The 16,439-nt window shown below is 42.6% G+C and overlaps 1 protein-coding gene across 4 annotated transcripts in view; it reads right to left on the bottom strand.

The window, feature by feature from the left end:
* Positions 1–1,625: 1,625 nt before the first annotated feature.
* Positions 1,626–16,439, bottom strand: part of gab1 (GRB2-associated binding protein 1) — a 47,795-nt gene continuing 32,981 nt past the window's right edge. For 3 of the 4 annotated variants that reach the window (XM_072384914.1, XM_072384916.1, XM_072384915.1), the window contains 9 exons: positions 14,840–15,068; positions 13,468–14,153; positions 12,657–12,751; positions 10,919–11,216; positions 7,776–7,868; positions 6,298–6,391; positions 5,577–5,700; positions 3,601–3,729; positions 1,626–3,508 (listed from right to left, as the gene is read on the bottom strand). In XM_072384914.1, the coding sequence (XP_072241015.1) occupies positions 3,350–3,508; positions 3,601–3,729; positions 5,577–5,700; positions 6,298–6,391; positions 7,776–7,868; positions 10,919–11,216; positions 12,657–12,751; positions 13,468–14,153; positions 14,840–15,068 (1,907 nt within the window). In that variant the 3' untranslated portion in view covers positions 1,626–3,349. The remainder of the gene's footprint in view (positions 3,509–3,600; positions 3,730–5,576; positions 5,701–6,297; positions 6,392–7,775; positions 7,869–10,918; positions 11,217–12,656; positions 12,752–13,467; positions 14,154–14,839; positions 15,069–16,439) is intronic. The other variant, XM_072384917.1, reaches the window with a different exon arrangement.

Here is a 16,439-nt window from a genome sequence, read left to right as displayed (position 1 = left end):
TCTGTGTTTCGCTTTCATGCTTTTGTGTATAAATTGGTCCCTCAGACTAATAGATTACTGAACCATGACAGATTACGTGCAGTGAGGCATCAGTGTGCAAGCAAGTAAATGGATTCTATTTGATTTGAAGTACTTAACGACTCTGTAATCCGCGGTCGAAAAAAGAGAATCATATTCATCAAGCTGTTAACTTTTGAGATACTGCGTTTTTATAGTAAATTAGTAGACATTTCCATCCATTTTCCAACGCAGGGTCGCGTGTTATTAGACATTTATTTTAACAACACAAAGTTAAAAGTCTTTTGAAGAAATGTCATGACACAGAAAATTACTAGATTCAGGTAACCTAAATGCATAAATAATGGCATACACGCTTCAGTTTGCCTAGCCATACGCCAATGTGTATGTTTATGATTTTTCTTCTTTTTTTTAAAAGAGCGTCGACAAAGATGGTGGCCAGCTAAAAATCATCATCCATCATTATCATCCCATATGCCAAAATATGAATAAAAATATTTTTAACAGAACTTACTTGAGAGCGTTTCCCGACTTCACTACGCAGGTTGAATACTTGCGTTAATTAATCTCCAATCTCTATTTTTTTCAACTGCCCACCTGCGCAGGTGCAGCTGAAAGGTCATTAATTAAAGATGGCTGCCGGAAGTGACAAAACAGGAGCGTCAAGATTATCCCGAAGTAACCAAGAAAAATTGCGTTCATAGCTTTAAGCCCGAATTTTACAAGTCACTATCTCTAGTGTGGCTTTAGAGTGGAAAGCCAGTGTCTAAAGTACACATTTCTCTTTGTTTTACAAATATTTTTAAATGGCTCAAAAACTCCTGGCACAAAAAGTGGATTGTCATAACACAAACAAGAAGGCAAAGGTTCCAGGTAATAATGGTTAAGATGTTGACATGCAAGCAGAGATTTTCCATTAAATACATTTTACATCCCTTACTTTGAATTATTTTCTCTGGTGTCTCTAACACTCTAAGCAAGTCGTCTTTGTTTTCCAGGGCTCTTGGATGTTTCCTTTTGATTACTTCTCTCAGCCTGTTAGCTGGGCGGGTCACATATCATTCATTGCCTTATTAAGATAGCACTTTGTTCCAAAATTCACGGCAGATATCAAAACATTCTGGCTATCGAAGAGAGTATTCCCTATTTTATAGAGGCATCTGAAGACGCTTCAAAATAAAACCAACAAAAAGATATATTCTATCTTTATGCAATTTTCAGAAATGTGAAATGGACAATGCCACGCTGGATGGTTCCTCATTACAATAATTAGATCATACCTTAAGAATGTATTTGCAGGGAACATCTTGAAAACCCTGTGGAGATAATATAAACCAATAAATAAATATGTTGACCATTGAATCTGACAGAAGGCAAGGGGGAAAAAAAAAAAAAAAAAAGATGGTTCTTGGGCTCTCGCACAATAAGATGGATGGAAACAATATTCCAACCCGGTGCAAACGGAGGGGACAAAGAAACACATAAAGCCTTCCACTCGTCACACACAGCATCTGTAGATGGGTTACTGACTTTCCTGAACACACTCTCTCATATCTCGATTTCCCGATCATACACAAAAGTCTTGTTGAATGAAGACAATACACGAATAAGAGATTGGATTTTATTTAGTCCACTTTCCAAATTTACATTTTCTGTTGAGATTTGTTAAAAAAGATAAAGCATGATCCGCCTTGCAGTCCGTCTCACAAAGAAACTGCAATAAGGAAAGAGTGAAGTCAAACGAAGATGACTTAGTAGGCACATCTTTTAGAAGATACATGTCAATACGGTCGATAGCAAAATATGTACAGCAATGATTTCACTTTGTGGTAGCACATGCTTGGGATTTCTGCGGGAGAGATGACGGGTTAGTAAAGCACAGATCTATGAAGGCGGGCTTTTAAACTGTCTACAAACACGCCGACTACGAGTCAGTCAATTTCCCAAATTTGTATGCCAGTTCAATTTAAAATAAATTAAACCTAAGAGGAGAGAGACAGGAGAAACAAAGTAAAAATTAACTTATGAAGCTAATTTACCAGCACATATTAAACTAAGCATTTCAACAGGCTCGAGCAAATGTTCCCCCATTTGGATTCAGAACACGGAGCAAAAAAACACAGATCACGGCACTGACCTGATCAATTTACTTGAGAAATAAATTAGAAATGGAAAGCTGTATTAGTATGCATTTAAAAAGAGTACCTGATTTTTGTTCTCTCTGTAACCTAAGTTTGATACCTTTGCATAACTTACAGAAAACCTGTCGCGCTCTTAAAAACTCACAGTAATTCATTCATTAATCACAAGTTCTGAAACCATCTAAGACAGGTACAGAATTCTACCCTGCAGAATCCGTAAACCTTTGAGTCAAAAATGGTGGATATTTCATACAAATAAAGGACACTTCTCCTGTTTATATACATAACACTTTTGTACAGTCTTTGCACTTCCATAATAACAGATTGAAGCAGTTCCACTTACAAAAAAAATGGAAATCATGTCATATTCTGCGGATTAAACCTCGAATCAATCTGAAGCTTAAATTCAGCACTTGTCAATGTTTAAAATGCATCGGTTCAACTGCCTTTGCTCTGAAAGAGGAAAAATTAATGCAATTAATTCTGTCGTACTTGGCTCCTGATTTGTATTGTTGTCTTGACACCGATCGGGATCAGTTGAAGCCATCTGCCATAACTTTCGGAAGAAATTGTAAAACTGACCCCGTGAACGGTGTCCACTGGACCTCAGCCAGATGAAACAGCAGGAATTGAACAATCAACACTGTTAACTTGCTATGCTCTCTAGTAGTGTTGCATTGACAAAGCACTGTAATTGTTATCAAGTGATTTTGTTTGCACTCCAAAATAACACCAAACAGCATTACAATCTTAGGATATGTTAACTCTGGATCAGCCCTCAGGCAACAGAAAAGATGAAAAATAAAATTTAAAAAAAAAAAAACAAACAAAAAAAAAAACTTGAATCCATATAAGAGACGGTGAATGTTCAAAGTTCATGAGTCGGCTAAAGTCACCCCCCCCCCCAAAAAAAAAGTCCAGTCATTCCACCTAATTTCATACAGAATAAAGCTTATTCCTGGCCCACACCCCTTTCTACAAATGTACACACAGTGCTCTCCTTGGCCTGACAGCAGTGTAAACTAGAGTCAGATAAGTGGCTATGGTGATCCACTGGCTCTCATACGCTAAAGGACCTTGTTGAGGTGGAACAGTACCACCCGAAAGCACAAAACAGAGCCTGCACTAGAGTCAAAGGCCCGGCAGTTTGGAGGTTTGGAAGTTAGGTTGGTTGTTAATGGGCAACAGGTTCATTTAGGTATTTTGGAGGGGGTATCGGTCTCTGTGGATTGGCGATCTTCACTCCACGCCTCCCTGGTGTTCTTGAGGGCCTGTGTGCGCTGCTGGTCCACAAGCACATAGTCAACCCGCTCACCTGATGCTGGAATGCCAGTTCCATTGTTTTTCATCTGGTGAAAGACAAAGTTGGTCTTTAAAACTGTTCAATCTGCATTCATCGGGAAGATGCGATTTACAAATGATCGGGAGGATGAACTCATACCTTCCTAGGTGGGGTAGACTTGCCAGAATCAAGATCCAAATCCAAGTACTCCACCTGTTTATCTCCCTTCGGCTTCACCATAGGGCTGCTGCCACCATCCACAGATATGGGTGCGACGAGCTTCATGGTCTGTTTGAGAACGGGGAAAACATGCTTTCACCGATAGTCACAGTAAAGCTCTGCTCATATCTGAACACTAATGTGTTGTCACAATAGCCAAAATTCCGTGAAAAGACAAGCAAGAGTTTGGGTATTTATTTTCCAAAAATAATGGTGCCGTCTCAAATTGCTTGACTGCATTCAACACAATCTTTAGTGGCTGCTCATACAGGCAGAAGTAGTTTGTGGACTGGAACATTGAAAAGATGTCCGTCTCCATGTAAACTCTACACTAATACAATGAAGGTGATGCTAAGCTGCCTTTGTTTCCAGCTACTGCTATGCATGTGACTTATAGAGTTGTGTGTTTTTAACATTACAAAAACATTGATTTGATACTAAATAAAGTAATGCTTCAGCAATGTTGTAACTGAGATGGGTAGTGCTCAAACTTTAAATGCAGTTGGCTGAAAATCACTTGTGTCACCCCACCCAAATCCTGCCAACATGTGATTTACAGCCAACCACACCCAAAGAGCTCCATCGTGTGTTCTTTCGCAACCTTTGCTTGTGTTGGGTCACAATGATAAATGATCATTCACAATGGCAAAAAAAGAAGGGTAATTTGGTATTGTGACATCACAGACAGACGCTGAGCCTGTAAGTTGTGTTAACTCGATCTACAAGTAAGGTGGAGTGATTAGAACTACAACATATTACAGCTAACTAACTGTAAGGACAGTGGTGGTATTACAATCACTGCAATCCTTGTATCCAAGCCCCATCTTTGATGTGCTTTTGATGTGCTATTCACTTTTTGATACAATCACAGCAACAACACCTGAAAACTGCAACCTTTGGTGTTCTGACAGGGCAGGCCATGCATTTCTAACCTGGCAACCCTGCTCACCTCCTCTATGGTGTCAAGTTCCTCCACCTCCCTCTTTACAGGGGTGATGGGAACTGTGCAGTAGAAGGACTCCTCTCTACACAGAGTAAGAGGGAAGCAGTTGCAAAGAAAACAAAAGAAGAGCAGATGGTTAAGACCAAAATGCAGGAAAAGGAAAACTGATGAAGCCAGAGCCTGAGGAAGCCAGAGAAATGGGGAAACTAGGGAGAAAGAAATGAACATAAGTGACGAAAGACCAGGAAGTTGGCATATTGTGTTAGGCAAGAGAGAAAGTCAATCAAATACTAACAGTGGGAAAAAAAAAATCAGAGACCACCAAGTTCAAGTACCAGAACAGCAAATGATACGTTATCCATCAGAGCTTAACTGATCGCTGGTTAGCCGATTCATCTGTTACCCTTTAAAAAGTACAATGCTGTCTTTGCCAATTGAGCCAGTTTCATTAGTCGTCTCTGAGTAACTAAAAGACATGCAAACTTTATTTAAATTCAATTTTCGTTATGACAAAAAAAAAAAAAAGAAAAAAAAGTATAGAATACCAGGAAAGCATATAAACAGAGGATAAAGAACAAGTGGAACAGCAGGACACGGGGAAACTGTAAAGAAAAAAAGTTTAAGTGGGGAGGAGTCCATCTGCAGCCACCAGTATTCTGTCCACATCAATGCATGACTAAGTGGTTGAAGAGAGGATGAGAAATTGGGATTTCTTAGTGTTTTCTTCAGAGAATTACAGCATAATCATCAATCCTGAAAACTCTGCCTCACACTAAATCTTCTGCCTGAGTGAGAAGTGTAGGTTTCATTTAAATGAGATGAAACAGATTTTAAATATATATCTATATAAAAAACACAAGTAAATTCTATTTATCCTTCTTTTCAGCCGCTTTAATTATCTGTTGCTTTGAAACGTAAAGAAAAAAGTAGTCATGTGACTTCTTTTATCAGAGGACAGTTGTGTGTTACATACTGTTTCATCTGTGGGTTTATTAGAGTCCATGGGCATATAATTCTCATCATACTCCTCGGAGTCAGTGCTGGAGGCCGTGCTATGCACTGACGGGGGTCTCGTTGGCATTGGAAACCTAGAGAAACTGAGCAGCATTCACAATGTTTACACACCGACTTCCAAGCAAATACACTCTCTGGCGAGCACAAGACATAATACAGGCATAAGAGCTATAGCTGTAAACCACCGCAGCCCGGGGAGTCCCTGCAGTATTAAGGACAGTAATAGACCTCGTCTCAGACAAGCCAACAAACTGCCTTCCGTGTAATGTAGCTCTGAGCGAGATCCCAGGCCTGTTTGTATGAGCAGTGCTACTTTGGTCAAACAGGGACTACAGTAATGCATGAAGCGTTAGTGTCTACGTCTTCAGGTTAATGGTATCCTCTACAAAAAGGGCATGTTCTCAGCAAAAGACGGGCACAGCTGCATGTTGGGCTGGCGATACAGTGAGTAGGCAAGAAAATGCGCATCATTTGTGGCCATGGCGTATGTTTCTGAAAGAAGTGACATTTCTCCTCCACTCTCAGAATCAATCCTTTTCGTGAGGGCGCTGCGAGACAGGAACCCCATTTCGAATCAAGACCAAGACTTTAGAGACAGCAGAGTTGTAAGAGCATGCCCTTAGTTGTTAGCAAAATACGAAACTATGAATATTTCGCTGCGGAGCCTTGTCGATACATACTCTCGAGCAAATGTCCGCGTGACGGGTGAGCGGACGGGTGTGCAGGGCTCCTCCCATTCTGGTAGTGGTTTGATCTCCAGTGGAGCAGGTTTTCCTAAAAGAAGACACACATTGCAGTCAGTTGCTTCTTAAGGTTAATTCAGTGCATTAAACCATTGTGCCAATGGATAAAATTGATTTAGGTGAACACTGTTGTCTTCTGATCTACCAATTGTCCCTAAACTAATCCACAGGTTACTTAACAACAGCTGTAACATTTTCTCCCCATGATTCAGTTCAGCTTCTGTTAACAGAAGTATTTCCTGATGTGATTCATACGCTGAGAATGTAAAAGGCACTTCACACTCTGTTCAGGTCTGAAGCACCGTTTGTCATTAAAGTGGATACACGTTGATATAGCTGTGTGTACCATCTGCTAAATAACAAGCTGATCTGTTGAAATATGATGCACCGTGCAAAGTCCCACCCAACCGCCCCAATACATTCAGCTTAGTCTTCATTCTATTAACTCCATATATAACGCTATAATGCTATAATCTAAGAATGCTTTCGTTTAAACAATTTTTCATTTTACTTGCAATGGACAGATGTTTGTGTTCTGCTATGTCGAGAAGTGATGGATTAAGACATTATTTTAGAGCCTAGTCACGGAGTGTGTGCATTCAAAACATGATGCTAGTACCTGCATAGAAAGGAAAGCCTCAGTGCGAGTGGGATCCTTACAATATATGTTGTCTAAACAAGCCCAAAATACCCAAAATACAACACAGTGCGACATAAATGTCACAATCTCTGCTGGAGCATGAAATAACTGCTGATGGATATATGGGTTAGTACAGCGTGTGTACCAATCTGCTTATTATTCGAAAAGTACGATGCAGGTTTCTGTTCAAACTGATGAAAGCTGAGAAGGTTTTGAGCCAACATGGCAATGAGACCTGAGAGGCTTCTCACTACAAACACTCAGCATGACTAGATAATAATCTGCAGCTTCTGGTAAAGAAAACTAAAGCTCCTCCATTAGATGGCATCTTTGTTTAAATGCCTCCCACAGATCTGTGTGTCATGTTCAGAAGCCACGTGAGCGTTTCCGTGACAATAACCACGTTGTGGCTGTGGAATAACAAGCACATGGAGTCGTACTGCAAACAAAAAACACAAAATTAAATGTTCAGGAAGAGAAATGTTAGTGTGTCGCTTTGGTTGACTCCGTTGAAGAAATCATGCAAGTGTCGTGGGATATTCTGAGCTTTGGAACCATTAACACGTGAAATCGACTGTTCGTCAAGAGCACACTCTGGGATACGAAATGAGACTATTAACAACACAACATTTCATTCTTTTAGAACCCAAAACAGGGGAGATCCCACAGTACACTGCTCACAGCATGCAAAGAGTCCAGATAGAGTAGTGTGTGGAAAAGTCACAGAATGGAAAGTAGTCAGACACACAGTAGCGGTTCAGTTCGGTGTACCTACCCTTGCGTCGTCCCCTCGGGAATTCACCTACGGTTTGAGAGTCCGTTCGCTCTAAACAGACACCTTTTGCTCTTATTATTTTAGGACTTTGACCTGATTGGTGAAAGAAGACTTTGCTTATTACAAAATTTTTGGTAATCACAACAGTTAAGCCCTACAGTATGAACGGGCTCTGCCATGCAAAGCAACAGACAAGACTGCGGCGAAACTGCACCCTCACCTACGACCCAGAACCTCTCCGAGGATGATCATTATCACAACAACAGCAGACCCACACTTCCCAGCATGCACCTCACTCCATGCACCACGGTTCCCCACACAAAGACTCACATCACAGCTGTGCATGCACGATTAGCTGTGTAAAAGCACTGATGGTACGCTGAGAAATCAGGTCATACTGATAAGAGCTCGTGCAGATCTGCACAACACACACTGCTCACCAACACATTTCCCTGCCCCGCTGTCAAGAGCACAAAACCTAAACTGGTCCACCTTTTCAAACTCTGACGCTTGAAATGAAATGGAATCGCATAATATTGATGCTGGCCTTGAACACACGAGTGAAACGCTGAACGACACGCAGCTGAAAACAGCCAAAGTAGAGAGAGAAGCGCACAGAGAATTAACACAGCGTACAGGAATCCAGATTAGTCTCGGGAACAGAGGGGTTTTGTAAATAAAGGAATGGAGAACGCCCAGGGAACATTTAAGGGGGCATTTAGAGCTCATTTTATATTAACTAAATTCACATTTACTTTAGCTTCTTTTTGAATATTGTGTGGTATATATGCAAGGACATCTACCTTGATGGTTTTTGTGTAGATCCTGGATTCACTGTGCTTTTCAGTGGCCTGATGTGGGTTTTTTTTTGGGCACATACCTAAGTAGTTTAAATCCATGATTCCAGCAGAGTAAATCATGTGCCACATGCAGCGAGACACTATGAGAAACCTTTGGCACTTTTGTAATAATCTATAAATAACCACAATAAGACGCCACCATGAAACAAGGGCAAAGATACAACAACAAAGCGAGACTGAGGGCATGGGCCGGTTTCCAGTTTACAGGCACTCCTTGGTCTTAAAAAGCCACTGCATCAAAAAGCACAAAAAATTCCAATATACCGTCCAGCTCTATGATCTGTTCTTTAGGACTTAAAGCGGTGAACACACACCAACACTGGAGACATTCAGGAGACTGCGCAGACTTTTCTGAACAAACGCATCACAGTAGGAGACTTTCTGCAAGAGATGAACTATCCTGGCTGGAAACGAGGACGAGGGAGTGCGGGGGAACGGGTATCTGGAGCGCGCAGGAGGCAGCCTGTGAAACAGACACTGTGCTGTGGAAATCGCTGTTTCTGCTTTACAACACGTCGGAAAAAGCTAATGAGATTCCTTGTTGTGTTAAACATGAGCGCTATATGTATATGTATGAATCCACAACAGCAGGGGGCGAGCAGAAAGCGGCACACAGGTCAGCACAAAGGGCAAAACTCTCGCCAGCAAACGCATTCTCGGTCGCGCAGGGACACCAAATGCGCCGGGATATTCGCTGACACGGTCGCATATGATCCCAGAGATTTTACCAGGCCGCTGGGTGGGAAATCTGTCCAGAGACAGCGTTGCCAGACATGTACATTTTCACATACCGCCGCCCTCCAGGACATTTTAACACTCCATAGTGTGCATGTTACTATCCCTGGTTATGGACACTCCCTCTCTTCCTCCAGTTAGCGCAAGCTGTCAGAGAGACGTGCACGAGGACTGAAGGAGGAGAACCCTTCCTTAGTTTCCCCACAGTTTAAACAAAAAAAGAAAAAAAAAAGGACAAAGTCGGTTGAAAAAAGAAAAAACAAAACCCGGATGACTTCGGAGGAGGAAGTGAACACCAGCGTGTGACAGCAAAGTGTGGCTACCAGAGGAGGCAAAGTACAAAGTGTTTACGAAGTACACAAGAGTCTAAACACACGCACATACTTTCCTCATTTGTATGCGGGCATCGACATTGAATAAAAAAAAATTCTGGCATTATTTGATTTCTCATTCTTCCAAATATTCTATATGCGGCTTAAAAATAAATCCGTCTCCATCGAGGCATTTCAAAACAACACATTTTAGAACCGTTAATGCAATATCGCAGTACCCTGAAGGTGATATCGCTTGAGGTTATCAGAACATATGAAGCTCACACCGGCCCATGACTGTGACGGAACACAGCAAACTATGCAACCTTTTTCCCTGCATCCCAAATTCTCCAATCCAAGTTTCATGATATCTGAGACTGAAAGTTATATTGCTGGGGTTTTGTGTGTGTGTGTGTGTGTGTGTGTGTGTGTGTGTGTAGTAATGTCTGCAAAGCGGGTAAACATGTAGTTCAGCGGCTAAACGACTGGAAGTAGTAAAGATATTTTTATGACTTTATCGTGTCATATTTTAGCAATGACTCATGCCAAAATGAGTAGCTGACTGACTCAAAGGTAAATGAACAAGAAGATTTCTGATCAAGCTATTTAAAACACCATAAAACTGCCTTCTTCTCGTCTGTGACAATAACAGCTTTGGCTTTTGATTTGCCTATGTGATTTCTTTCTCTTTCTGCCCACCACTTAGTCTTTCAATCTGCCTATATTCCAAATCCACTTGCCATCAGGTCTTTAATCAAAGGGCCTCATTCACATGATGGGAACAAAGGGGATGGAGGTGACCACTCCAGGCTTCGGCCACTCCGTGGCACACGGACCAGCCCCCACTAAAACGTCTGTCAGGGGCTTTTAGGGGTTTCAGTCAGAGATGCTTTTGTCAAAAGAGTTAAGTTTGTTGCATGTGAGAGGCTGTACCGTATTCTTCAAAAGATCAAATAAATGATGGCATTGAACACACCAGACACACGGAGACATTTTAAAATCTAATTTAGTACTTTTGGTTTTATGAATAGTAGTGAATGGGTGGTAGCTGTTAGACAAACGATGGTAAGTTGTAGCGTTAGTTAACACTTAGCAAACTGAACAGAGACTTAAGAGCAACAATTAACTTCAGCACACACCAACTATAAAGCCAGAGCATACAAAATACTTTAATTAACCAACAAGTAAACAAACACGTCCCAACCATGCATGCATACACAGCAGGCTGCACACTCACCTTTACGATCAGGTTTAAGATTTCGGTCCACGGGTGGGGGCTGGCAGTCACCGAGGACTGGCCTGCGTGGAGGGGTCTTTGGACTTGAGCGGAATCCCATGTGAGCAGGTGGAGGAACCTGCTTTCCCAGGGAGGAGAACTCCATAGTGCTTGGGGTCATGGGCACATAGTTTGTTTCGTGGATTGGCTCCGACAAACTGCCTGAGTGATGATGCGATGGCGAGTTAGCGCTCATGGGGACGTAGTTCTGGTCGACCTCCTCTGCAGAATGGCCTACTGGCATCATTCCTTTGTTTTTCTGGGGGTCATAAGACATGCAGATACACTCTTAAATTTGAAGAAAAAAAACAAAAACACAACCGCTGTACGAGCTCTTCTACACTTGAGTCAGATGAACAGAATTAACATCCAAGATTATTTTTTTTTACAGCTTCACATTTTTGATGCACGTTGGGTTTAGACAAAACACTGTAAAATGGTCAAATGGCAACAAAAATAAAACAAAAAACTAAATTCCAATTATAAAATTATATATTTTTGGTAACAGTTAGAAAACATCACCAAGAAGCTGAAACTTAATTAACACAGACATCATTGCAAACTGACAGCATCTCATTGGGCTGAGAGGTCATTACAAATTCTATTTCATTTTCATATGAGCAACGGCAGCTCCTTGTGATCTCTGTTAAACTGAAAAGAGCACTGCTCTCTGCCTCGTACAACAGCTCGGCGTGCTCCTCTGCGATGATGTTGCTCAGAGACCTGTGTATTTTAACTGATAATGAGTCTGTCAGACGACACTTTATCGAAACTGTTGCGCTTCTGTGGTGGAGGTCGCTGCTTGGGCTCAGGAACACCTCTGATAACAGCTGTCAGCAAACAGAGTTTGTTGCTGTATCCACAAAATACAAGTTAACCTCTAACATGCTTTATAAAAAAAACCATAAACAAGACCAAGAAAGGCTGTAAGCTTTGGGCCCAAGCTCACTTGGAGTGAGAAGAAAAGGAAAAAAATACACTGCCTGGAACCCCGCCACTTGTAATGTAGTGCGGTGCCTCAGCTGTCAACAAGTCATTTCCCTCTAACTTATGCATTGAGAAAGTGTCTCGTTTCTCAAACAACCATGTCTGGAGACACATCCTGTGGCGGTAGAAAATATCTTACTACGTCTCAAAAGAGAGCAACTATTGGTCTGCATCAAAGAGAGAAAACGACTAAGGAAATTGCTTCAACTACTAAACTTGGGTTAAGAACCGTCCGACGTGTTATTCAAACCGCGGCGGAGGAGAGAAAAACGTGGTCGGAGGAAAATCCTTGAGGATCGTGACTGGAGGTCAAAAATATAACTCACAATACTGTTTAACAGCGAAAGTGAGAGCATATAAATGGTGAGGAGTGATGCGTGCATCAGGGTAAGAAGAGAGGCGGATGTGTTGCAGGTAAGGTTCAGGGTCAGAGACGCTGTGCACCCAAAAGGCCGGCTGACGAACTGAATAAACTGAGTGACCGGGTTTTTCCATCATTAGATTTTCTTTCTTTATAATGGTTACATTTACAATGATCAATTGGCCCGTCTGACTTTCCAGTTCCTAAGACTTTTGGGTACTTTGTCTCCAACATCTGCACTGCTGTTAACATCACCGGTATAATCAGGATTGTGCTGTAGGCAACTACTTGAAAGTGCATCAGAGCTCTATAGACATGCAATAAACTAGGGACTCTTGATGCAACACTTACAAAGTAGCTGTTGAAGCTTTCATTGAAGTCAAATGAGCAGCTTTTGTCTGACGGGAATGATCTAGGAATGTCATAGCAGTCCTGGGATCCAAAATCTGCAAAAAAAAAAAAAACATCAATGCAACACTTGTCTATTGTATCTGTATGGAATCACACGATTACACACTTTTGTGTGGTAATAAATGAAAAACGGCGCTTTACACACAGCGGTAGTCTTGTTTTGTATCTTTGTATTGTCATTACAGACTGATGTGGTGTTAGAACCACAAGAGGAGCCGTGTAAGGAAAAGCTTAGGAGACAAATGAGTGTGTCAGCTGGGAAAAAGACAAAAGTGGGACAAATAAAATGAGACATGGAAGGTCTATAAAATAGAAGAAATACGTGTAGAAGAAAATGCAAACACTTGCTCAGCCTGACAGCGGAGTTTTAATGTAAAACACACCTAAAATGATTTTCACACTAAAACGTCTGCAGTGACATTTGTCACCACAAGAGGGAAGAGGAAGTGGATGAACAAACTGTTGTCATTCTTACTGGAGATTTTTCTAGCTTTTTCTGTCCATATTTATCCTTTATGAGCATCTGATGTACTATCTATTTTTACAAAGACATTTCTAGTCAGGTCAGAATATCAGAACAAGAAGAAAAATGTTCTCCCTTAGATATCAGCAGTACAGTATTTTAAGCACAACATCTATGTGCAAGTTTTTTTTTTTTAGAGGTTTAGATGATGACACCAAAGCAAAGAGGAACCACGCTTCAAAAGAAAGTGAAAGGGGTACCACAGAATTAAAACTCTTCGACACAAACCTTTGCGGACTCGTGAACAGTCCACGGTGCCGATAGTGTTGCTGCGTAAAGCCTTACTCCCGGCACTCGTTGGCACGCAGTAGTTTCCATCGGTCTCTGAGGCTGAGCGAGGCACACAGTAGGTGTCCGTAGGTGAGCGCTCAGCGGGGGGTGGTGGGAGCCCTGAGGTGGAACCAAGTGAGGGCTTGGGTGGCCTGGGAGGGGGCACCACATCTGCCCCACCCTCTGAGCCTCCTACCCCCGTCGATGAGGACAATGTGCGAGGGACCTGGTAAGTAGAGTTTGCGCCAGGTGTGGGCGGGATGTCGTAACTGATGGAAAGATTGCGCATTTGTGTCTCCATCGAGTGCTTCCTTGACGGTGTGTTGAAGACATAAAGGTCAGAAGCATCCCCGCCGTCTGGATGAGCTGGAGGGGAGGAGGCCGACTTGGGGAGCAGCACAGTGTCCTGGGAGTAGCTGCGAGGGAGTTGATAGAAGCCGCCGTCGGTTGAGTGTAAGGCACCGCGTGAGGGAGGCGAGTCATAAAAGGAGGGGGCAGAAGCGGGAGTCGGGTGCTGTGGGAAGAAGCCGTTGTGCGAGGTGTGTTTAGCCGAGGAAGTGGAGGGTGTAGGTGTGCGGTGTGACGGGAGGTTGTCGTTCAGGTCTGTCTCTGAAGAGGTAGACTTGGAGCATTCGGCACGGGATCTGAGAACACAATACACACACACACACACACACACACACACAAGAGAATTATCACCAAGAACAAAGCCATTTCTCAAATTCAAAGGCATCTCTTCTAATCCTTGGAAACTCATGCCGTTTTAGTGCTCGTTTGCGGGTGAATTTTAGATCCACCGGGTAATTTCTACACATGCAGCCAAAAACTAAATTAATACAGTATTACGTTAAAGAAATCAAATATTTTTTCCATCTGGAGGGAGGACTCAAACACTTGGAATCTAGCTCTGATAATCACTGTTTACTTTTATAGTTGATCTGCAGGAAAGTTTGTATGAAGTGTTTGTGATTCTCTGTCCTCTATTCATGTCAAGCACTCCACACAAGCAAGCAGCTCCAGCCAGATGGCTGACCACTCACAGACTAGTCTGTTGAGTAAGAGTCTTGATCTCACACTCCTCCAGGAGTAAATACTCCTGGTCCCTGTCCAATGGAGACCGACACTCCCCTGAGCTACACACACACACACACACACACACACACCACACGGCAGAAACGAGGACAAGAGCAGCAGCACAGTTGAAATAAAAGAAGACATGGTCAGGAAATAGTGCAGACGGGAACCGACCTCACATTGTAACACCGCAGCACAGCCAGTACCGACGCTTAGAACGGTCCTTTAAAGCACACATTCAGACGATTTAGCTTACCTGTTGGGTTCAGGCTTTTTGCTTTCACAGTGAGCGAGCCAGAGGTAATCCTGGGGCTCCTCTGAACTGGACTGAGAGTCCAGGTGTCTCACTCTAACTGGCTGGTACGGTGGTGGCACGCCAGACATCATCGATGCTGTTGGACCAACAATGTTGCTCAGAGCTGGGTGTGGGGGGGTATCCACCACAAGGCCCCCGGTGGCTGACTGGTGAGCAGCTTTTGCTGCATCTGGGGGAGAAGATTGAGAGGTCTGGGGTTATCTCTTGACAAATGAATGTGTCAGTGGTCAAATTTACTCATGAAGCACATGGTGGTTCCTCTCATGAGCAGATAAATACAGAAAACGTATGCAGAAGTGAAGGAGGAAACAAGGTCTGCCATTTCTGATACCTGCAGGGCCACCTGCTGAGAAAATTGTCCAGTCTGATGTTAACCTGTGGCTCCAGCTGAGCCCCAATATGGTCAAGAGGAGCCAGGGGTTTCCTATTGTGGGCCTGAACAGCCCACTAAGACGGTATAGGTCATGTAGCTGAGTAAATAGTAAATAGTAAGCAGTGCTTAATAATATCAACTCTGGCAGAGTAAACCTTAGACTGGAGGTGTTTCCTAGCAACCAAATTGCAATATAACAGCACAGTCTTAAAGAACATTTTGACCAGCACTGCATCATCTTTACTTCTCTATAATGTCTGAACTTGAGTGGCTGATACACTGCATGTGGGCTCACTGAGGGTAACTCTCACGTCTATTTGTTATGTACATTGAACTCAACCCCCTGATCAAAGCTTTGGGATCTTATCGCCTCACTGCTCTCTTCTGGATAAAATAAATTCCACGCGGGAAGATAATTCTTTTCAAATGCGACGGTTTTGTCCGTCGCGAGGCGAGGAACACTGGTGAAAACAGCTGGCATCAAACCGAGGCAGATGTTGCTGCGAATCTGCATTTAGAAAAGCACCACCGACCAGTATTCTCGCCTAATGTTTCAAACTCAGCACACACACACACACACAGGCAAAGCTTTTATTTGCACACATTAAAACCGAATGCTGCTTTTTTTTTTTTTTTTTAAACCTTCCCACACTTTTTTTCCAGACATAATTTCATCAAGGTCCCTGCTTTGTCGCAAGGTGAGTTATCACATTTCTGAGTCCTTTTCAAACGTTTCTGCTCGAGATGAATCTTGTGCTGCGCCGAGAGCCCCGTATATATTTTCAGTCTACATTTCTCCACCCCTAACCCTAACTAATCCGCCTTTATCTCCAGCGCAGCTCCAGAGTTCTCTTCTTTAAAAATGTTTCCGTTTAAAGTGCGTCAGCCACCTCGTTTTCTGCGGTTCGTTTGTTAAAGCTTTCGGTGTTGGGAGAGAAGGAAAAGGGTAAATCCCCTATAAACGTAGTAATCTATACTTCCTTCACCGTCTCCAGGAGCCTTCCTAATGCTTCTTTCTCTAATATCTGCTCAGTTACGAGGCACTCTGCATGTAGTGTGGCCACACATGACGGAGGAGTGGGAGTTGGGTCTCACATGCTGAGCAGTGCAAGCAGAAAGAGAGCCAAGGACATTCTTTTATAATAAAAGCCGAGGAGGCCTATCTGC

The sequence above is a fragment of the Leuresthes tenuis genome, unplaced genomic scaffold (assembly GCF_036924035.1).
Source record: "Leuresthes tenuis unplaced genomic scaffold, fLeuTen1.0.hap1 SCAF_4, whole genome shotgun sequence".
NCBI lineage: Eukaryota > Metazoa > Chordata > Actinopteri > Atheriniformes > Atherinopsidae > Leuresthes > Leuresthes tenuis.
This window is presented reverse-complemented; position numbering and strand designations above follow the sequence as displayed.